Raw genomic sequence first — 25,194 nt, 5'->3', positions numbered from 1 at the left:
TACATGGGCATTACAATGTCAGAAAATTTTCGGATTTTTTATACGTATGAAGGATATTATAATACAATTACCATAAAAATTTCGATGAACCGCCTTTAAACAGTTGACAGGTAAAGTATAGACAAAAATTATACACTATTTCACTATAAGCTTATATACTCTTACCAAGTATATAATCCAAAATTTTCTTCCAATTTCCTGTAGGATAGACAACAACCTTAATATAAAACGGGATTTTCGTTATGGGATAAGATGATGTACTTTAATAAAAACAATAATTCTAGGCATTTAAAAATTTATTTGAAACGAAAAAGTTTAAGAAAATAACGTTCAAAAATTTGTAATTCCCTTTCGATAACAACGAAAATGTGTTAAAACAAGTAACAAACTTAAATTTTTTCCACAAAGCCCAATTTGTCATCGTCTCCAGTCGATGGAACAGAATTCGCTTGCCGACAACGGAATAATAAGCTGGTTACGAGGAGTAACCAAAAAACAATTGGTAAATTGAACAAAGCAGCTACAGTGCTAATTTTAACGTATGAAATTGTTGTAATTAATGCAAATCCATCCAAAAGTAATAAAACGGCTAAGCCCTGTAAATTGAAAAATATAAAAACATGTTTCCCGTGGAAAACTTGATTATATGTCAGGATATCTCTGATGATTTCTTTTGACCAAAAATGGTAAAATTGAGATCATAATAGATCTAGTTATATCTTAGTAGAGATGTACACTTGTTCGTTTGTGTAAATTTACTTACATCACAATTGATGTACAGTAGTTCATCTGTGTACATCAGAGTACATCAACGTACATAACCGTACATCATTGTTGGTCTATATTTGATACTAGATTTATTTTGATATCATCATATAGCTCCGATTTTGATGCATTTTTTTGAAAATGATTCTTTTTGTATATTATTTAAAATCAGAAACATTTCAGAGGAGGAAAATTATCTGGGAGGGGGGATAGGCAATATTGCGACTGATATATCGACGCCCAGTCTAAATTGCTAATGATAGAAGTTTGAAGCGACTTAGGCTGGGCATCGATATATCTGTCGCGACGTTGCTTATTCCCCTTCCAGATTATTTCCTTCTCGGGAATGTTTCTGATTTTAAATATTATACAAAAAGAGTCATTTTGAAAAAAAAAATCAAGATCGGAGCTGTTATTGAGGAATCCCGAGTAAAAACATTCATTGAGACGACTACTAATATATAATCCAGTTTTTCCCGGATTAGAATTCGTGTTTAAATAAAAATATTTTATGGTTTTTGGTACTTACCAAATCAAGACTCTGTAAACCATAGATAGCAATGGTATACAACCAACATAAACCTAATTGACCGGCATAGGCTAAAATAGCTGGATTTTTAGTTACTGTAACAGAAATTTTAATTTTCATACCATCTTTTGATTTGGTTGAATTTTTAATGGTAAAAAATGTAATTTGCTTCTTAAAATATCAACTGGGCGCAGTTAATTAATTAAATTTTGTTACAGTGATTTCAGTGCATGGAAGAAAGTTCTATGTAATCATACCTCAGGGTAAAATGAATGTTTTCTGTATTTTCGAACGTGTTCTTAAATCGTTGGCATCTTTATTTTTTATGAATATAGATGTCAAAACAAAAACATAGATGAGCCATGAATGAATCCGGTAAAATGATTTTCTAAAGTACATTTTTCATTCGAAGAAAGCAGGGTTTTTAACGAAAAACTTGAATATCTCTAAAACTACTCGATAGTTTTACATGAAAAAAAATTGATGTTATTAAATACACAAACAGATATTTTTCCCTCTATTATCATTTAAATTGGACTATTTCCGGAGAAATGAGAATAAAAAAAGAAAAAACGATAAAAAAAGGCGGTTTTTCACCATTTTCTCGGAAATTTTGAGAGCTATGTTAAAAATGACTTATATAAAAGTTCTGGATTTTGGCGTGATCTAGAACTTCTTTACTGAACATTTTTTATTTTGAACGCAACTTTAGTCAGAAAGCGCTATTATACAAATTCTCATCCCCTTTTCACTCCCCAAAATCACACTCCAACTTTCTTGCTTCCAATCGTTAAACTACTGTTTACAATTTATTTATTTTTTTGGAGTGATGTATTACTACTTTAAGGTGCTTCTGTTTTTAACGATTGATGATTTTAAACAATTCTCCTCAGAAAGAACACTAGTACTTTTGGGTACTACCACTTGAAAGACGTTAAATTTTCCAATAGATAAAATATCTACTTACCATGTTTTTCAGTGCTAGCATTAAAAATTATCGCTACAGCTAAACCACTAGCGGCATAACATGTAATCCATCCAATATTGAATAAATCTTTGGTTTGAGCCCATTGTGGAACATTTTTTAATGAATGCAACCATTTTTGAGCATCTTCTTCGTTTGTTAAATAAATTGCTCGTGCAACAACAATTGGCACCAAAATTGAAATGACTGCACGTTCGGCTGCACTATCAGACATATTGACTTATTATTGATTATCGATTATTGATTAATAAAGGAATATGTTTACTTTATGCTGTTCCCTTTCGAGCACACATAAAATAAAAAATATTTAATAGGAATATGCCTTTATATAAAAAAAACTGCAATAACAATTGAAAGGGAGAAATGTACAATGCAAGCAGATAAAAACCAGTGGCGAAGTTTCGCAAAATGGTAATGGTTATGATATAGTGCTATAAAAGTAACGGGAAATTGAGTAACCGTATGTATTCGTTACTAAAATAATCAGGGGTGTGTTACTTTGGCACTACCATGAAAAGTTTAAAGAATTCTGATAAGAGTTATGAATTCCTTTGAAAAAAATAAGGAGTTCTTAATAGTTTTTAAAAAAAAATTGCCTTATCAAGCAAACGAAAATCGACTTTGAAAATTCATGAGGCTAACGTATCGTTACGCTAGCACCACCATGAAAAATTCTAGGGGCTCTGTTGATATTTCTTAATTCATTGGGAAAAAATAAAGAGTTCTTGATAGTTTTTAAAAATAGTTTCGATCATTAAAACTTCGAAAAACGAATTTAAAAGTTGACGAAACTTTACGTTGGCACCACCATGAAAAGTTCCAGGAGTTTTGATCCGAGTTCTGGAATCTTTGGAAAAAATAAGAAGTTCTTAATGGTTTAACAATAGTTCCGGTCTTTAAGACATCGAAAATTGACGTCGAGGTAAATTGGAAAGATAGCGGAGCTTATTAAGTTAAAATTGAAAGTACTATTAAGGTAAATGGTAATACATCACTTTTATTTAAACATAATACATACCATATAATCTGCGCCTAATTTACGCCCTCACGGGTCAACAGTGATTTTTACGAAAAAATATTTCCAACAAAAGTTATTATTTTTTATAAGGAACCTTTTTATATTTAAACTTTTGTTCTATCTCTAACAGTTTACACGATGGGTCCTACGGACTCAAGATTCTATACCTTGATCTCGAACTTTTACGTCCTGAGCACACTATAAAAATTTCAGCTGGATATCTCTTTTGCTTTTTGAGTTATCGTGTTAACAGACGGGCAGGCAGCAGCCAGCAATTGACTTATTAGGTGATTTTATGAACACGTATACCAAAATTTTGTTCGTGGCATCTTTATTTTTAAGCGTTTCAAACTTAACTTGAATAAACTTAATATACGTTGATATATTTCATATAGCATGGTATAAAATATAATTGTAGTCGCTATTCTCAAAATTTGATTTGTTGTTTCAAAATTTTTTTGCTCTGCCACGGATTAAAAATTTTTGCACTCCGATACCCGTTTTCCTTTTTTCTGTAAGCTATATATGGTGATAAATTATACCACATTATTGTTTGCGCGTTGCTAACATTGAAAATTTTAAATTTTAAGGTAGTATGGGTAAGATATAAAAATTAATTTAGAACAGTTAGCCTTTTATTATATTAAAGATAAGCATCTTAATAATGTTTTATTCAAGTTTGAGGATGCCCTATCGACTTTTTTAATGAAATATTGAAAACTAAAAATCGTAGTTTTTACATTGACTCAATGGGATCCCGTGCGTTATTCTTTATACAAGACCAAAATTCTCATATTTCTAAAAAACTGTGTTCACATAATAATGCACCACAAAAAAAACTTAAAGATCATTATAAAAAAAATATTAACGATCATGTCACATTGTAATTTCCGTATATTTCATTAAGAGTATGATACCTAACTTTAAAAACCATTAACAGATGTTGTTGACATCGGTTGACAAGTTTAATTAATGTCACAAAAAATTGTTTTTATAAAATAGACAATCGACTCCGAAAATTTTAAAGAACCAAAACTCGGCGCTTTAAACCATTGTAACGTTGCCTAAATCTATTATTTTCATTATGATACAGACGATTTCTAGAGTATAATATGTTGATAATATAGGAATATATAACTACAATAACTAATCAAATGAATGGTCAAATTATTATTATTATTTTTTTTTTTTTGGTAATAGAATTTTATTTATTATTAATTGTTATAAAATCAGTTTAATTGCTATGATAAATTATGGTAATGTGTGTATTAAATTTTGAACGGTATTTAAAATTTTGAAAAAAAAAGTTGGTCTGTTGACGACCTATACTACCTTAATTAAATGCTCTAGGTATACGCATAATTATTATCATTATAATATTTAAATATAGGCTTCTATATTATAAACAGGTTGTTATATAAATACTATGTAATTAATATTAATACATACTATTGAATATAAACACCAGGACCGAATTTAGGACCGGGCCAGTGGGGCCATGGCTCCAGAGAAGAATTATTGGTATGTTTTTTAATTGATCCCAAATTTTATAGAAACAAAAATAAGTTTTCTAGTGTAGTTGTAGTAGTGAAGGTTGTCTTGTGTAGTTATAGTTAGAACTAAAGGCCAAAAATCTTGTACCTAATTAATTTATCCCGCCACTTTTGCAAAACAGCACGAAAAGAAGAAGGGCCTGAATCGAATGAAATTTTTCTCTACCAGATAATTTTGCAAAATAATCTGCAATCTAGTTTTTGTAATGTAGAAGTGGTAGAGGCTATAAAGAACAGATTGCGAATGCCAATGACTTAAGAACGCTTGTCGAGACAACGACATTCTCCCAACGAATCCCGTTCGTTTACTTTAAATTTATTACGATTAGATGTGATGCTTCATCGTTTCGGATTATAGGATACATTATAGATTATATATAGGATACTATTATCACGTCGCTATCGATGAAGTATTGATATCAGATAAATTAATCTCGGGACCATTTCACGTTGGCTACGCAGTTCACGCTTTACGAATTTTTACTTTTTATGATTAAATACAAATTTATACTATGATGTGTAGAAACTGACAATAACGATTTACAAGATTAATTACTTTGTTAGGTTATTAATAATTTTATTGACATTTCATACGGGTTTCCTTTATTAAGTCCTGGCTTTTAACTTCCACATACAGATGTGAACTGCTATGTGGAGCCTATGGTATTAGACGTTAAAAAAACCAAAGAATGTAACTATATTTTGCCAGGCAGAAATTTGGTTACTTTACTAAAGCACTGCTCGCGTTAATTAACTCTTGCTCTGAGATGAAAGACGTAGTTAAGTTCAATGGCAAGACAAACATTCGAAAGTTATCTTTCTTAAAGTAAACTCTCGCAAACGTTGCCCTCGTACCAAGTTTTTTACCTCTAGGAATTAGAAACACTATTTTGCGTTATTTCAGAAAACATTATTTCACTAGTGACTAATACTTAGAGACGATGAACATCATATTTTTGTATTGCCATCAGTTTTAGAAATGAAGTTCCTTAACGCGGCTTGCCATGGTGAGAAAACTGATAGAAATCGTCACGTAAGCGAGTGAGATATGGTAACCACTACATGTTCACCTACTTGAGACTTACCAAATTCATTACTATTCTGTTTTTTATGACTGAAAGTTTATTTTCGATCTCTTCGAAATCACGAACCATAATTTATGCACTATTGAGGACTATAAATAAACTAAAGTACAGTCTTGGGCAAAATCATTTTTTGCGATTTTGGTAAAGCTTGTCACAACTTAATATTATTTCAATGTGGGAAATTCGCGTGTTTAGATTTTAATCTGTTAATAGAAGTTAGGAGGCGTTCATACCAGAATTTTTTAATATCTTTATTAGCATATTCTCAATAACACGGTACATGATAATAGTTAAGAATAGTTAATTTAAATAAAGCCTCTTTTTTTATTAGCATTATGATAGAAAGTTATTCTTACATCCTGTAAATCGAAAAAAAATTGAATCAATTAAAATCGTTAAAAACATAATCAAGTAATAAAAATAGGTTTTTTCTTGCAAAAACTTAACTCTGGGCAATATAAGCATTACTATAAATTCCACGCTAATCCCGATGGTATCCATAAACAAATTTATCCCGAATTGTGATACACCTTCATAAAGATCTTGAAAATAAAAAGCTAAATATGCCAACATCAAAACGATAATGGACGAAGAGACGAGTTTTGCTCATGATCTGTAGTCCTTCCAATGTTGTTGTCAGTATTTAAAGGGGGTGAACATTTTTCCGAAATTGCGGATAAAATCATTGATGCGGGGTTGGATAGTGCGAGGGTAAAAGTGAAAATCTGCTCGTGATATGTAATATGTCCACACTTTTTCCAATAAAATTTACGTCACTTAAGAAGTGAAAATTGAAGTGGGTGGATGACTAGGTCTTGCTTTAGGAGTGAAAAAAAAAAATAAAAAAATATATTTTTTGTTTTAACATTTCATAAAACAGGGTACAATTTGTGGACATTGGTTACTAATAATGTAAGTAATGTAAAGTTTGGAGTTTTTATTAAATAATGTATATATTCAGCGATATATTATTATACGATTTAAATGAAATTTGGTTCAGAGATAGTCTAGAGTCTGAGATAGCATAGATTTAAATAAATATGACATTCAAAGTTCTCAGAGCTATTTTCGCATTTATAATAGTAAGGACTAGTAAGGATTTGTTTATTACATAATATATTGCTTATTGTTTAATAAAAACGCCAAACTTAACATTGCTTACATTATTATTAACAGCCGTCCATAAATTGCATCTCCTTCACCCTGCTTTATGAAATGTCAAAACAAAAAATATAATTTTTTAAATTACTTTTTAACTCTTTAGGCAAGACCTAGTCACCTTCCCACTTCAATTTTCACTTCTTCGGTGACGTAAGTCATTTGGAAAAAAGGCGGACATATTACTTATCGAGCAGTAATTTTATCTGTTATTATCAAAAAAGGTTACCCACACACCTCCTTTACATAACGACAACATCATTGGAAGGACTACTAAAAAATTGGTATAAAAAATTATTTTAAACAACTTGTTTCGGTTTAATTATTTTGTTAATAATTATAGCAACAGTTTTTGTTTTGGAACTTATTTTTTAGTGTGATTTCAGAAAATTAATGAAGACTTGGATTACAATAATTTAAGAAGATAATAAGTATATTTAACTTTATATAATAACTACCTATTCAACAATTCATATTAAGTCTTAATTATGAAAGTCATTAAAAAAGTTTTATGCAAATTTTATCATTATGTACAAATTTTGTATTTGCATATTTCATTTAGCATTTGCTAACATTTATTTATTTATCTACGCAATGAAAGTAAAAATTAATTATTGATTCTTGCAATGATTAGATTGTCAACAACTGTCAATTCTTATTAACATTGGCATAAAAAATTGATTCAATCACTCTCTACGATGTTTATGGGCAACCTGTGTGTTTATAAGCTCTCAGGAGCGCCACCAACCAATGGGCAAGTGAGCTGCAACCTGAAAGAGACTAAATATGATTTAAAAGAAGTAATTTTAAAGAGCCGTGTTTCTTAAAAAAGACTAAAAGAATTTTTGCACTTTTCTTACGGCTGTGACTTTATTCGACAGATTTAGAGATGAAGACTCAAAAGTTCTTAGAATAGTCTGAAATATAAAATTTTATTCGTTTTAAATCAAATATTTGATAATAATCATACGATAATCGTCAATTTTTTTGATGATTAAATTTTAGCTTAAAATTGCGAATTTTTTTTAAATAACTCTTATATTTCCAAACGGTGAGGTGAGGAAAAAAGAGTCAAAAGGCAAAAGTTGTTTAAAATCATCCGAAATATGCGATACAATAAATTTCAAGTCGAATTTTTGATCGAAACCACACAATAATCGTTAATTTTGACAATATTAAATTTCCATCAAAATTAGGTTATTATTGTTTTTTTTTTTTTTCAATCACTTGTATCTCAAAAACGTTGAGTTTTAGGAAAAAAAATAACGAAACAAAAAATGCTTAGAATACCCAAAAATATAGGGTTCAATCTGTTTTCACGAATTTCAAGATTTTTCAGAAAAATAAGATTAGGCTGGATACATGACTTTTTTAACGTTCTGCGTCCAATTCAATGGCCTTTGAAAGGTTATTCCCAAGTATTCAACATTTTGAGTCTGTTGGATTTCAGTGTTCAACACCTTCAATTCAAGTGGATATGAAGAAAATTTTATCTTCTTTGTGAATAAGACGAACTGAGTCTTCGTAGGATTAATTTTGATTTTCCACTTCTTGAAATAGCTTTCAATCGTGGATAGGCGAAACTGGAGGCAGCTCGAAATAAGTTTCGGCTGCCAGGAAGTTCAGTAGATTGCTGTATCGTCAGCAAAGAGGGCCGTTTCTGTAGGTCGATCCTTCGTAATATAGTTTATACACAATATTGGTTCAATGTACTTTGATGGAGATGAATTCGAAATTTTTCGGTTTTATAAATAGGAAATCAAGAATTTCAGGATGCAGGTAGGTATGTTGACTTTGGAAAGATTGTGGATGAGTCCATCGTGTCAAACCATATCGAAAGCCGATGTCCAAAAGCACTATGCCTGAAGAAATCCAGAAGAAATGTGGTCAGTGAACCGGTGAAGCTGACTTACTGTTAAGTGGTTCGATCATACACTGAGTTAGCCCTCGGCAATACTTTTAAAGTTGTGGTGCTTTTATTTAGGTATATGTAAAACGGAATCTGATTGCTACCTTATACAGAATTCATTTATGGTATTAATAAATAAATATAAAATGAATAGTTATGTCAAAAAAGTAATAAACTCCCATAAAATATCATAATTAAATGTTGTTTGATTTCTTGTTTACATGTTTTGTTTATATTAGCAATGAATTGTCGATTCAAAATGCAAAATATACTATGATATGCAATAATGTATGAAAAAAAAACAACTTGAAATTATAAATAAAACTTTGCGAGCACAAGGCTCCATCATTAAGTTCATATTTTTCCCTCCTTAAATGCTTTTTACTTTTTAATTATTTTCTATTGAAATGGAATTTTTGTCTTTCCATGTTTTTGAAAACACGAAATATCAACATAAACAAAACAACCAATAAACCCCACTAAAATATAAATTGAAAAGAAAACAAGTCCAGCAGTTTACATAGCGACTTTAACAGTCGGGGCCCATTGAAACCTACACCAGCACAAATCTTTCCAAGAATGGGTCCCGACTGTTAAAGTCGCTAGGTAAACTGCTGGACTTGTTTTTTTCTTTTCAGTTTATATTTTAGTCGCGTTTTTAATTTTGTAAATATTTTTTTTTATTTTCTTACCCTTTTTAGTTTCGAATATCTATTAATGATACCTCACTCATAATAGTTTGTGGGCTTTCATTTTCAGCCTATGTATGTATGTTTGGTCGTTTGAGGCGTCTGATAATTCACTAGAAATAATTCGCCGACTTTTTCAAAACATAACGTCTGGTGTTCGCCATATTGAATTTTCATTATTGCCATATCTGCAGTAGCACACGCAAGGCTAAGACAAACCGATTGACGTCAGAATCATTAAATTCGGCCCACGCGTTTGCTCTAGTGTGCCACATAGAAACACACATTTCACAACACGGCGTCTAGTGGTCGTCATCTTGAATTTTCATTATTGCCATATCTCCAGTAGCACTCGCAAGGCTAATACAAATCGATTGACGTCTGAATCATCAAAAGTGGCCGACGCGTTTGGCACCCTAGAGCCATATAGGACACACACATATATAGACTGATAAACACATTACCACTCCATTGCCTTACTCAGTCGGGTAAAAAGGCAGAAATGGGGATGAAGAGTTTACGCTACCGAAAGACACTTCATAGGCAAAAAACGAGAGAGAGGCTGGGAAATTGATTTCTTCTAAAGGCACTTTCTTGAATTTGTCTCATCTTTTATATAAAAAAATGTTTCAAATCTCTAGTTTTATTTGGAAGGGCTGTACAAGAGCGGAAAGTCATAAAAACCTCTAAAAAACGTAGATACATCTCGTATACAATCCCACTTACCGATTTACAGGTTATTTTAACAAAAAGAGGTCGCTGAAGATGCCCAAGTAGTGGGTCTATATTTTCGGAGAAAATATGTCTCTAAAGGCGAATAGATACAAGTTTTTTGAAAAAAATTTCTGCATTAATTATCAGATCAATAATACATTATAATCTAAAATACAGAAAAAAAAAACCCACATGAGGCCGACAAGTATAGTTGACTGAGTGGGTGGCTTTAACCAGTTGAGAAATTCCGAATGGACAAATATTCCTTCAAATTCAACCCTTTACATAAAAATTTCCTATCTTCTTGCTCAAGTTGAGCTCTAGAGGTGCAAAAAAACCTTAAGAACTACTAAATACAACATATTGCGATATTTCGAATTAAATTTTTGACCGGAACAACAAAATAATCTTTAGTTTCATTGCATTTTATTTTTTCAAATGCTTATATTGTTAAATACCCAATTATATCGAAAACAGTGAGGCTAATCGTCTTTTTTAAACGTTAAGTATAGAGAATGTGGTGTCCGGAAGTAGGGTACTTCTATTCCACCCTATGAGGGTAAATCGACTAAGCATGTATATGACTTTGTTTAGTACACTCGGGTAAACATTTTTCACTCACTCTGTTTAAGTCTGTTTTTTCGGTTTGATTTCCTTGATTAATTTTTATTTCCTCGAGTTCTATCTGAACGTACATAGAAATTTTTTTTAACCCCGGTTTTTTCTTCTGGAATCTTTTCAAACTGAACTTTTCTTGAATTTTTTTGATGAAGTCGGGGGTTAAAAATAATATAGACATTAACTCCTTTCATATTCAAACGTTTACTAAATTCTAAAAGCTCATAATTATTATCTTATACTAATAATATTTATTAAATTAAAATATGGTCCTAGTAATATAAATAATTTATGAATATAATTTTTTTATAGTTAATATTCAATAAACGCATCTTTGAACACTTTTTCAACAATTTATTGATAATATAATATTATATAATAATAATAGTAAACATATTCAATATTGATTGATTTATTACTATTTTATTATTCAATGAATAAAAAGTCGTGAGCGGCAAGGTCCCATTACTAAGGTCATATTTATCACTTATTATATGCTTGTTATTATTAAACGTTTTCTATTCAAATGAGATTTTTACCCTTTTTAATATTTTTGAACGCATGATTCATTTACATAAAAGGGCTGAAAGCAGGGTTGGTAAGTAAGGAAATACCAAAAAGCATTTCCTTAAAATTTACTCAATGCTCAAAAAAATTTTCAAAATTGTTGCTCAATTTGTTGGAGTTTCAAAAAAGTGATTAGCATTAAAAATAGTAAAAATTCACAAAATGGAGAAAAGGAGCTGCAGAGTTGACAGCCCGAAAAGATCGAAAAACTAGCAATCCTAATACATACAGATTTTCAATTCTCTTGCTCAATTTGCAGAGACTGTGTGTAGAGGCGCGCTATAAGAGCTGTTCAAAACTGTCGAATTATACGGAATATGAAATAAATAATCAAAAAAATATCTTTATTCACTAAACTTACGAGAGTTTACGTTGATATCGGAATTAGAGAAAAACTCAACGACTTGGGACAACGGTAACCCTACCCACATTCCTCTCAATCTCCCTGTTGTCCTTAGATACAGCGCATAAGTCTATAGTTTCTATTATTCTACAATCATGATACTTTTTTTGTAAAATAGTACCAATTTAAAAAATCAACAAAAAGTAAAAAAAAAATTTTTGTGAAATATTTAGAAATTTTCAATTTTTCTTTACAATTTAAGTTAGTTTTTTCTTAAAAATTCACATCTTTAATCTCTCTTGGAGAAAAGCTTAATGAAAAAAAAACATCTAAAGAGATCCTCCTCTTTTAATTTTTCGTTAGTTAAAATTATTTTTATTTAATTTGAATGTCTATAAATAATTATAACACAATAAACTTTTTCTTGACCTAACGACCTTACGACTTGCCACAATAAATATTTAACAATAAATAATTTTAAACATTTTCAGGTCATATAAGATAATATAGATATTAATTATATTAATTTATTTTTAATTGAAATTTTTACATCTGGAATAATAATTTTAAAATATTACTCCGTTCCAAGATTGCCAAAAAATTTTGGATTTTATTCACGATAAAAGTATATGAGCTTTTTATAATTTTAGTCTAATATTGTACCAGCGGAGAATTCACATAAATAATACTCAGTGTGTAATCAATTGCTTACAATTACAATACTATAGTTGTTTCTGTGACAACCCTAATACTCTACTATAGTTGTCTTGTCCACACAATTCTTTTCATGGAAACTTTGTGGGGAATAATGCTCAAGTTTTTTAGATCTTTTTTAAACATATAATAGGGGATCGGACTAAATTTTTATTATCATTTCAGATGAAGAATTCTCACTTCACGAAAAGTAAAGTTGGTTTTATCAAATCTTTCGTAGTATGCAAGATATGAACGATTAAAATTCCTAATTAAACAAAGAAGGAGATACCCACTAGTGACGTCATACGTGGGTATCGCCATATAGATTGCATATAAAACCTTGTCTTGCTAAAAGGAAATGAACAACCTTTGAATGCAATCTTTGATTGCATATAACTTCTTCGTTTTTTAATCAATTTTAATTTCACTTTCAAATTTTGTCATGGTATCAAGTCTAGTTTTACATTTGTATGGGAAATATACCCAATTCGACATTAAGATTATCCCCTATTCTAGAAATCAGTTTTTCGTAAAAATTATAATATTTCTACTTATTCTACTAAGCAAAATAATTATAACTTATATATTTTTCCACTCTTCTCTCAGGCTGCACGTGTAAAATATGTCATTTCACTCATAAACGGTGTGGTAAATCGCCTTCACATTTGAACAAGCTTTGTAAAGTTCTTAATATATTGCAATCGCGGAGCAACTACCTAAAAAAGTTAAATTATTAATTTTGTTGCAACTGGAATGCAACAGAAGAAGTTGTAAATATTTATTTTAGTTTTCGAAATATTGAAGCTTGGAAATGAAAAAGAAATTATTCCAAATTTTGTCTTTTCCAGATTCTACTGATCTGATTCTCCAAAAATATCATTTCAATTAAAAATTGAGGAACAAACGCACAAAGCCAAGTATGTAGATACACAAAAAGCAACAAAGTCAAATCTTATGAGCCAACCCTTGAACTGCAGTTCAAGTCTTGTCAGCGCTCGCTCAAACCTCGACCAACGCTAAAAAGGTATTGGTTTACCAACATTGCCCAAGCTTTGACCAAAATTTGGCCAAGGCTATTAAATCAAGACTTGGTTTCCTAACCCTGCCCAACTTGTTAACTTTGACCTTTGAATGAGCGTGAGCGTAAAGTACATATAATGGTTCAAGCCCTGATTGTGGTAAATTCGTAAATATATTACCAGTAAATATAAATCTAAAAATTAGTTAATACCTGCAAAAGCATCAAATAGCTTAGTGTTTCAATTAAAATTTTGCTATATACTTGGCGTAAACTTGATACCCATTACTGAGCCAAGAACAGATGTCGTTATTATTCGATGTAAATTCAAGCTTTGGACAGCTAATTTTCAAAGTTCAACCATCATTCCTACAGGATTGAACCAACTGGTCCGCATCGATGCAAATATTGGCTAAAAATTTGCGGTAAAAAATAGTAGAGCCTTCAGATTCTTTCAAAATTTGCTATATTGTAATAAGTAGGTACATTTATTAATCGCTTTCGATAAGGAATCGTAAGAAATAGAAAATCGTATAACACACTACGTTCGCTTCGAAAGTGGATGAAATTATTCCATAATATTGTGAAATTACTTCGGGTATCTTAAAAGAAATCTATGGGTTCAGGAGAGATATCCACCAAACTTTTTCCACCTTTCAACAGATACTTCGTTGGAAGCATTACTTTATGTTATTGTGAAGCGTTACTTTATGCTGAAAGCTTTGACTCAAAGCATACATTTACCTAAGTATAATATTTGATTAGAGTTTGTTGAACGTCTGAGGAAAACAATGTAGTCTGGTAACTACTATCTATGGTAGCTGTGCTAATAATAAAAATAGTTGATTTGTTAGTTTTGAGTCAGTTGATTTAAAGAGCTGACTATGGACAGTGCGATCTGCGAAGATGGTAAGAAGTGCGAACTGCGAAGTGTGGATACGACTAGTGGTTGTTGAAATATTAAAAATATATTGGCTGTGAATATATTTGGAAAATTAATATTTTAAATAGACTTTACGTAAAAAACAAATGTACTTTTGTTAAAAAGTAAAATACATTATCCTACTACTCCACCTATCATTTAGCAATTTAAAAAACAAAATCTTCTATCACTCATTATTGAAAACATCCTTCATGAACTAAACATCCCTAAGGAATTATTCTCTTAGGGAGCAAAACCTCCTTGGGATACTAAAAGATGTAAAACAAATTCAGCATTAAGTGCAGCGAATAAAAATAAAACCTCAATGCCCATTATAAACAGAAGTTTTGTGAGATCATGCAAACTAAATATCGTGTTTCATTAAAAATTTAAACAGATGGGTCTAAAAATGAAGTGTCAAGTGCGTGCGCGGTTATATCAAGCAATAGTGAACTAAAATTTAAACTGAACAAAATATGCAGCGGATTTCACGCTGTAGTATTTGCTATATGTCAGTCTCTCAGGTTTATTCAGAAGCAATTGAATACCCAAATATGTATCAGCGACTCAAGGAATGTCCTTTTTTTGGTTTCCCAGCCATATTGGAATCGAGGGCAATGAATGGGACAATAACGTGACCACTTCAGCCCAGGAAGATGGATGTGATTTGTACATAATAACTGTTGAAGATCTCAAACTGGTTAAACATAAGCAACAACAAATTAAGACAAAAAAACACCACAAACTATTGGGCAACATCAGACTAGAACAAAATTAAATCGTCCTTGGATGTTTCAGAAATGATCATACCAAATTAACTCACACGTACATAAGGGCCCATTCACTTAATTACTTAAGCATGTTGAGGGAAGGGGGTTTTTAAAAAATCTATTCATGTGCTCTTGTGGGGTGGGAAAGGGAGTAAGGAGGTTAAACCCATTCTTACGTAAAATTTTATGAGTTGATATTTAATATAAAGAATAAAAATCTTCTAATTTACGCCAAACTGTGAGTTTTAGTGTAACTGATTCTTTTCTAACAACGTTTTCTTATTCGGTAAAATGAGATTGAATCTGATGTACGATGGGGAGGGAGGTTCAAGAAACCTTATATATGCTAACGTGGGGGGGGGGGTTAAAAATCGTCAAAATTATGCTTACGTAATTAATGATTGGCCCCTAATGAAGAAGACCCGCAGACCAAATTGCCAATATTGCAATATACAATTTCAAAATGATAGACAGTCATCTAAACTATCACCTACAACTCAAGAAATTCTAGGCGATAACCTCCAAACAATAGAAAAAACTTTCAAGTTCCTAAAGCCAACGACGATACTTCAACAAATATAAGGGATCACACCATAGTGTACTTAGTTTAATCTGACACTTGCTGTTTACAGTTAACTATATGTAGTTAAAAAGGCAATACAACAGTAATTAGTTATTTGAAAAAAAAAACTGTTTTCAAAAAATTCACCTTTACTTGATGCGTTTTATCGAGACCAACATTTCAAAAAACAAATTACATTTTTAAAGCACAAAGTTTAATTTAAGTAGTTCGATTTTTAAATTCTGATTTAAAATCACTTATATTTACCTAAAATATAAATTCGAATCAATTAAATTTTACTATTTGGCTATAAAACACACCTTAAAGTTCAAAAAGTTGGTCTCGATAAAACGCATCTAGGATAGTTGTGTTTTACAATGTTACAATGTCATTATATTATTGAATTTTAATATTAAGAAAAATCCCATCTATCGATAATAAAAAGAACTATAGTTTGCAATGCCCACAGATACATAATATTTAACAGAATTGTTTGTTTAAAATCTTGTGAACCATATGCACAAACCATACACACATAAAAGCGGTTATTGTAACAAATTTTACAACCCAAATTTTGTTAAAGAATTAAATAAAACATTAAAATAATTGATTTATTTTAATTTGGGCCATTATGTCGTTTAAAAATGTAATGCGAGTTAATTTTTCATAAAGTTCCAAATTGTAGTCAGGAAAACATTTAACCCTAAAAATTGAAAGTTCAAAATGTAAATCAAAAACAAAAAATTATAAAATTTAAGGTTTTAAATTTGTATGAAAAAATTATAGGTAAAAATTTATATAACAAAACAAAACTACAAAGTTTATATAAAAAAAGTAGGAAAACTATCGCAATTATAAAAGATTCGGGGAGCAAATATGGCACAGCACAATATGTAGACGTATAACGAAATAGGCATCTTTAGTCTTTTTATTCAATGAAAAAATCAGCTAAGTGTATATAGTATGGCTTACATTTTTTTACTCGTGGGGCTGAAATCTTTGAAACTTATCCTTAACTGTTTTTGTCACCGGCAAAGTAGTTACTGATTATTTTTGTTATTGGACCATTTGGACCTTTTGTTAGGTCTATTATTGCTGGATTAATTTTTGTGAATGTTATTTTTTGATGACATAAAAATTATATCATTATGTAATTAACAATATTTTTAAATTCAAATTGATTTTGATTTATAATAGTTTTGTACTCAATACTATATTTATTAATTAGTATTAAAAATTATTCAAGCGATAACTTTATAAACATAATTAGTTCAAAGTTGACAGTTATCGATCTAAATATAATTTATGAATAAATTCTAAAACTAATTGATGACCTAACAAATCAGAGGACAAAAAAATCATCAATTTTTCTTGTTTTTTCATAAATTTTATAACTAATTGGTGACTTAATAGGCTTGATTTCTATTTATATGAAGTTGGACTATGTCTAAATCAATTCTGAAAATTTTAAGGGGGTTGCCCGATTATTTAAATAAATAAATGGCTTCAAAAGTAGGCATATTTAACATTAGTTTTATGGGAAAACGGTAGATGGTTGATATGTTTTCATAGATTTTTCCAAAACTTGTCGGTAGAAATTAAAAAAAAAAAAACTATTTAAATTAAAGTTAAAACCTTAATAAATCGGTGCATCCATTGAATTTCTTTTTGTGGAGTTTTAAGAGTCGAAGCTATAACTAAAATAATATTATATTTTCCCAATCGCGTTTAATGGTTTGAATACTGTCTAGGAAGTTGCAGGCTCGAATCCAAGCAGCGACAGTCTGATTAATTATAATTAATGAGGCCGTAAATTGATTAACACTGTGGTCGCTTGGATAAGAACGAAGTAATCGGTTGCAATAACTAAAGTTTTAATACAAATATTTGAAAAATAAAAAAGATTTTTAAACTTTCGACTCATAAACTAATAGCAGGCCCGAAAAATGATAAAACTTAATAATTACAATCGTGCTAGCTTCGTTGCCTTTTTATGCAAACATTAAAATATAGACTCATCATACCTTTAAAATGAGTACCTACCTTAAAGTACAAAAATATTATTTATTGGACAATCTACGGACGTTTCAATTTTGTTTACAATTTTTACCATATCTCCGGTTCTGTTGGTCGTTCAAAACGCATAAAAACTATATGCGTTAAAACGCATTTAATTGGTTTATAACCCCCCCCCCCCCTCTGAGCTATGAGCAAGTTAAAAATTCGGACTCAGCGGGTCAAAATACGTCGAAATACACTCCTTGTTCGATGGGACCGGTCCATGCATACGTAAGCCACTCAGCGCCTACACTAATTAGCCTCAGGCACAAAATCGCAATTATTATGCTAGAGTTGAGTTGTGGAAACAAAATTAGGTAGGATCGATGAACATTTGAAGAAATTTTTTCAAAATTCCATCATCAGTACAAAACCAATAGCTCCATTTCCTTCGGAAATTCGCTTTCCTCAACAACCCAATTGAAGAAACTCAATGTTCATAAAATCATTTGTAAATACAAAATTTGCATTCAGTGTTTAATAAATAATTAATAAATTTAATAGTTATAATGTTGACCTCAAAAAAAAAATTTTCTTTGTCAAGTAATAAAGAAGCGTAATTTATATTAAAAAAAATAAATAAAAGTATTTGATAGGCTTTGAATAAGCAATTAATTAAATGTTATTTGAATATAAACATGTATATACAGGACGATTTAAAAAATAGAGAAGGGACCAGTTTTGGTCGTTCTAACCGATAGTCGTTATGGGCGATATGTATACATTTTTATATTAAAAAGGAATGTTGGTCAAGTTATCGATGTTATCGATATAACCGATATACATTCTGTAATTGTCTTCAGAACTTTCGCTTCCTGCATAAGTGGAGAATAAAAAGAAGAAAATGTTCTTTACTAAATTTGCATCAGAGGCCTTATTAACGAGATAATTAACTTACTCTTACATTAATAAATTAATAAAAAGTATATTCATCAAAATAAAAATACATCAAATAAAACACTTCTTAAACAGAGGATGTGTTTTATGATAGTGTAAAGGAGTGACCTAAATGCAAAATTACTACAAAAAAAGTTCTATTTGGGTACTTATTATTATAATACTAACCCGTAAAAACCAATTTTTATTACCTTTCTTTGTAAATTAAGTTTTGTACGCAACCTATCGTGGACTATGTAAACTCACTTACAAACCACACTGTTAATATGATACGAAAAGTGTGTTTGGGCATGCATTGATCGTTACAGCCGATATATCGGCTTACGATTAAAATGAAAATTAGTCGCTATAACCGATATGCCATTATAACCGACGTCGTTATAGCCGATACATTCACCCATTTGCTTATTTAAAGTTTTGTCCGAGACCTTTAATTTTCTTCTGAAATGACCAAATGGCCGAACTTTGGGACAGGGGTCAAATTTTCCATATCTGCTTTGGTTTTCGAAATATCGAAAGCTAAATTATAAAAAAAAATTTTCAACTTTCGATATTTTGAAAATTAGTCCAGATATCGAAGAATTTCATTCTTACTTTTCGTCTAATATTGTCAATTTATAACATAATTCACCATCAAAATTGAAAGAAATATAATTTGTTTTTGTGTCCCCACTACCGTGCTTATACATCCTTAATAAGTCGGGCACAACGAGTTTTTTTTTTTTGGTTCCAATAATTTATTAAGGTTTTAATTTTAATTTAAATAATTTTTTTTTGAATTTCCACCTACTAGTTTTGGAGAAATCCATGAAAACATATCAACCATCTATTGTTTTTCCATAAGACCAATGTTATATATGTCTACTTTTGAAGTCATTTATTTATTACATAATACTGTTTTTTCTATGAACGCACCTAAGAAAACGCGATGGCACATGAACGTCGTTTCTTAGAATAAACTCTAAAGTAATAGTGAAGATAAAGAAAATGAAGATAGGAGAAATGCAATAACGTGTTTCGCTTTACACTTCGGACAATTTCAAAAACATTTTAAGAATTTATTATAGCTTCTCGTGGAAATCTACACACGCGAATGCATAAATTAATAAACTTATTAGAAAATTATTGTATTCGCTACGAAAATCAAAATTTTATGATATTATAGGCGGTCATTTTAGAACTACAGCAAATTTGAGAGGCTGTTTTCAAGATCATGTTGGATAAATTTACTTTCTACGAAAATTTGCAAAGCTCGGCAATATTAAATTTGATGAATCAGATAAGAAGGCTATTATACAAGAAACCAGAGTAATATGCGTTAATATCCCGGGACAAATATCCCCGACAAAATATTCCAGGATAAAAATACTTTGTGGTATAACCGAATGGCCATGCCTGTGATACCGTCTACGGATTATTTGGATATCCCTGTTCCCGATTACCCGGAAAACAAACATTTCGTAATTTCGGGTATCAGAAAAAAACCTATAAAATAATTTTTGCATTTGTATGTCCAATAAGTAAGTTTTTTGTATGTCAAATAAGTAAGCGGAAAAAATCTGGCCCACATCAAACGACGCAAGAACCACATCAACCATTTATATTGCTAATTATGCAGTAGTAATGATTTTTTAGAAAAGTCATTTGTCTTTTTTCGAAGAAGGTTTAAATTTTCCCTTCTCTGTGTCAACGCCATGCACTTGATATCCATGTGCAGCTTTACAGACACTATGTATTATTTTTATACAGCGATTCAAGTGTTGTGTGTTCATATTGTAATGTCAGATGAGGTTTTGAAGATGATTCAACTGAAAAATCAGTCAAGATAATTAAACCTTCATTAATCATCAGGTTTAAGAAATTTTAGCTTAATTTTAATTTAAAACGATAATGACCATACTTATTTAGTGGAAATATTTTGTAAAATTGGCGTACACACAAAACACGATCGAGATAAAGGCAAATTATCCAAGGAAAGTGAAAGTATAGTTTCCACTCATGTGTGTTGCAATTTTTGCAGGGAAGGCAACGAAATGTGATTTTGCTATGAATTTTGTAGTTTTTATATTTTTAGAAAACGTGCACATACAAAACGTGCAATACATGTTCTTCTCCAGACATGTTTTCTCTAAGATGTCATACTCACCACTGCACTTTGTGACAAAGTAGTCAATGAAAAATTAATAAATAAATAAAATTGTTATATAAATATAGCAAATAAACAAATTGCCTCAAGTACTTTTAGGTATAATGAATTCAAAATGCATTAAATATTATTAAAATAATTTACATTATTGACAAAAGGCTGAGTATTACATTTTTATTAAAAATAAAAATTAAATTACAATATTATAAAATGCTAATAAGGGTGCATTAGATAACATACCGCATTTTAGCTCCTAGCCAAGTTAAAAGGTTAAACATGCGCTATTTACACGTCAGGGTCGGGGGCCCCGGGGAGCCCCCTGAGTGAAGGACAAAAGCAGAAAAACTTATCGAAATAGTAAAATCTTATCGAACAACTTCTGAATAAGACAAATAAAACAAATTGAGTTCGCAAACTGATAGGGAAATAGGGCGCCGAACTTAGTCTTGCCGCTGAGTCTCTTTGACTCTAGTTCCGGCTCTGCACTCACTCCATTTTAGAAGGCTTTAAATTCTTTATACAAAATATATGGGTTGTTAATGCTAAGAAATCTAACGAAATTTCTATCTAGCCTTAGAAAAAAGAACGTGTTAGCTAGCATACATCCAATTTATCTATGTTACTCATTTACGAACTGAAACTCACTTTTTACGTCCTTGATATTTCTTTTCGTTTTTGAGTTATCCTGTTGGCTGACGGACAAACGAAAATGAACTTATTTTAAGTGATTTTTGGAACACCTATACCAAAATTTGGTTCGTCCTATGCCAAAATTTTGTTTTGTTTTCCATCAATATTTCCAAGCGTTACAAACTTAGGACTAAAATTATATCTTGATATACATTGAAACTATGTTCCTTATCGCACGTTTTTTTTTTACTGGTTGGGAGTTAAAATCAAAAAAACTGCACCAGACATCAAAAACCGACATCTAGGTTACCTACGAAACTAAAACTTTTTCAATCGATTCAATTTCCATTAATTTTGAGAAAATGGAATATTTTTTTTATAACTGTCAAATTGTATTTTTTCTCAAAATTGTAGGTATGTTTTATCATTTTAAAAAATTGAGTTGTGAAAGTCATCATAAGTTAAAGAAAACAGAGATAAATTAAAGTAAGTACAAGAAAATTTTATGTTATGTCATAATAAATATCTTAATCAAACCAAACGTTATGTACTCACTTATTGGGTTCACTACTAAATCAGAAGTATGTCTCTTTTAAACTAATATTTCAATTATTTCACCCATTAACTAAAAGTAGCTATAAAATTAAATTCTTTATCAAATCAAAACAAGTATTTGACTTCTAAAATGAATACCTTAAATTTTTCAGAAAAATGTCTTGTAAATAAAAAACTAAGCGCTACATTTATAATATACCAATGGTACGGAAAGAGAAAAGGTCCTACCGAGTGTCCCACGTCGCCTCCGATTTTTTATATATAAAGAAAAAAAATTAAAATTAAATTCATAAAACTTGTAAAATATAATTTATACAGAACTACCAGTCAAAACATTTATCGACTCAATCTAAATATGGTTATTTATATGTAATTTAATTATTGTGCTTTGATTATTATTAATAAAATTAATTAATATTAAACCTATTAAATATCCATAAATTATTTTTAAATTCATTAAATGAATATACAGTAAATAGTATTTATTTAATTTATAACGTATATGATATGATATTCATATACAGTGGAACTTGGTTAAGTTATTTTTGGCTTTACAATACCACGCAACTACAAAAATATATAATACATTGTGTGCAAGTGATGCTTATAAATTTGATAGTATAGATATCGCTCTTCAATCATCAATACTCATCAATAATCAAAAAATGTATTTATAAAGTTTTATTGAAATCCCTTGTATTATTCAATCTTTGCATATCTGCTTAAGTGTTACCTGGATAAGTGAGAAGAAACCTTCATAACTGAAACTCATATTGAGGTCCCAACACTTTGGCACTGAATTACTTCTGTTAGTTGTACGAAACATATCTCTATATCTTTGATTCGTTCTTCCGATTTTATCATCATAGTTGCCTCTATAACTGAGTCGGCGAATGAATTTTATAGGCGTTAGACTGTAACTGAGAACTGAGATAAGATCGTTTTGTTCAATGACCTTCAATTTTAGTTTTGCTTTACAATCATGCGGATGTTTATTTGTAAAATACTGAAACGAAGGCTCAAATCGTTAACAGATCGTGGAAAACTGAAGCTAATACCCGTTTATGAAAGTGGGAAGACACACGATGTTGTCTGAGTCGAATTTAATGTACCAAAATCTACTCTTTGTAGAATAATTCAATTGAGATAAAATTCAATCGCAATGTTTTGAAAGTCAAGGAAAAGTAAAACGTGTACGTTTATCATAATATCCTGAACTTGAACAGTGTTTGCTAACATGGGTCAAGCAACTTTGTAACAAAAACGTTCCGGTAAGTGAACTTATGATTAAAGAAAAGGCACAAGGTTTCGCGCGAAGCTTCGGTATTCATTAATTTTGTATCTGCGATGGTTGGTTGGTTGGAAGGGTTTAAAAAAAGATATGGTATAGTTTTCAAAGCAATTTGAGGAGAAAGTTGATGTTAACAAATGTAGCCAATGGATTGAATAGGTTATTTTATTTAATAATTGCACCTTTATAACTGAAATAACCTGTATTTAGGCATCTATTAATGAAACCCTCTGTAAATGAGACAGATATTTATTTATACCTGGATATCTGAAACACTGGGTAAGTGGAATATCTCCAGTGAGACAAATTTGCAGGTCCCTTGATGTCTCGCTTAGCCAGGTTTCACTATACATTTATGAACTTAAGTATATATTATATAAGATATTACAGGGTCGTGCTTACAAATTTTTTAAATCGAAAATTTCTTAGCAGAACTTTGATTTATAATTTTCCTAGAAAAATAGTAATTAAGAAATTCCCTTCTGCGAATAATAAAAATTGATTATTATTTAGAAGACATAATCAAATCGCTCTAAAGTAGAAAAATAGTATACAACTATTGTTTGATTGGCGATCTCTTTTTGAATATTTTCCATGAAAGAAGCTTTAATGCTACTGAATCAAAAATTAGCGCATACAAAAAGAAAACTATAATTGTAAAACGAATTTATAACACATCTCCCATCCTTCTCTACTGATCTTCGATACTTCATAACCTCATAGTTTCGGAGCAAATATGACCAATGAGAATTAACGACTTTAACGCTTGAATCAGATATTGTAACAGCTAATAATCGACATTTAATTTAGAAATTTAAGCATACAAAGATGAATTTTAATTACAGCTACACTATTTGATACTTCATTTACTATTAAGGAAGCCTAGGCAGCCTACTAGGGCCTCCACCAACTACGTTACTGTTTTATAATACACTAGCTGTTACCCGCCCGCTTTGCTGGGCAACAGCCCCACTTGCACCCCTCCCTCCACATTTCCTTGCGTTGGAGAACAGTTTTGTAATGTACACGTCATGCTCTTTTATTTGATACCCCACTTAGGTATATTTGTAAATATTCAATATTTCCTTCCCACTTTCTCGCTACACCTTTCTACCCTCCGAAGGTTAAAAAAATTTCTAAATGTAATTTAAAACATTCTGACCAAGTTTTGAACTATTAAAAGCCATAATTGAAAAATATGAATTTTTTATTCATGAACACCCCCGCAACCCCCCTTGTGGGTGGAATTTCGTAAAATCCGTTCTTAGCTGACCTCTACTTGGCAAAAGGAATATTCCTGCCAAATTTCAAGTCTCTAGGTCTTATAGTTCCAGAGATATCGTGATGAGTGACTATCTATCTATCTATCTATCTATCTATATTATCTATATCTATAGAAAGTCTCCTATATATTTATAGATAGATTAAAGCGCCTTGGCGTTTACTTGGATTTAAATAACAAATGAGAAGAATGTAAATAATAAATACTGAGAAGGGACTGCGTAATTGATATTACTTAATTATATTTGCAAATAAATCATTATTTTATTATTATATGAATTATTGTATGGAATGTATATTTAATATGGAAACAATACCTGGTGGAAATGGCCTTGCGAAGTCAGATTAACAACTCTCTGATTTTAAAGTAAATCATGAGTATTATTTAAAGTAAATTTATTTCTAATATTCAAAAAAATGTCTAATTAATTAAAC

The 25,194-nt window shown here is 30.4% G+C and overlaps 1 protein-coding gene across 1 annotated transcript; it reads right to left on the bottom strand.

Annotated features, from left to right (window-relative positions):
* Window positions 1–352: 352 nt before the first annotated feature.
* LOC123290368 lies at window positions 353–2,559 on the bottom strand. The gene is made up of 3 exons (XM_044870513.1): window positions 2,262–2,559; window positions 1,295–1,389; window positions 353–596 (listed from the first exon to the last, which is right to left on the bottom strand). The coding sequence occupies exons 1-3, from the start codon at window positions 2,491–2,493 to the stop codon at window positions 390–392; spliced, it is 534 nt and encodes a 177-aa protein (XP_044726448.1). The 5' UTR covers window positions 2,494–2,559; the 3' UTR covers window positions 353–389.
* Between the last annotated feature and the right edge of the window lie 22,635 nt (window positions 2,560–25,194).

The sequence above is a fragment of the Chrysoperla carnea genome, chromosome 1, assembly GCF_905475395.1.
Source record: "Chrysoperla carnea chromosome 1, inChrCarn1.1, whole genome shotgun sequence".
Lineage (NCBI taxonomy): Eukaryota > Metazoa > Arthropoda > Insecta > Neuroptera > Chrysopidae > Chrysoperla > Chrysoperla carnea.
This window is presented reverse-complemented; position numbering and strand designations above follow the sequence as displayed.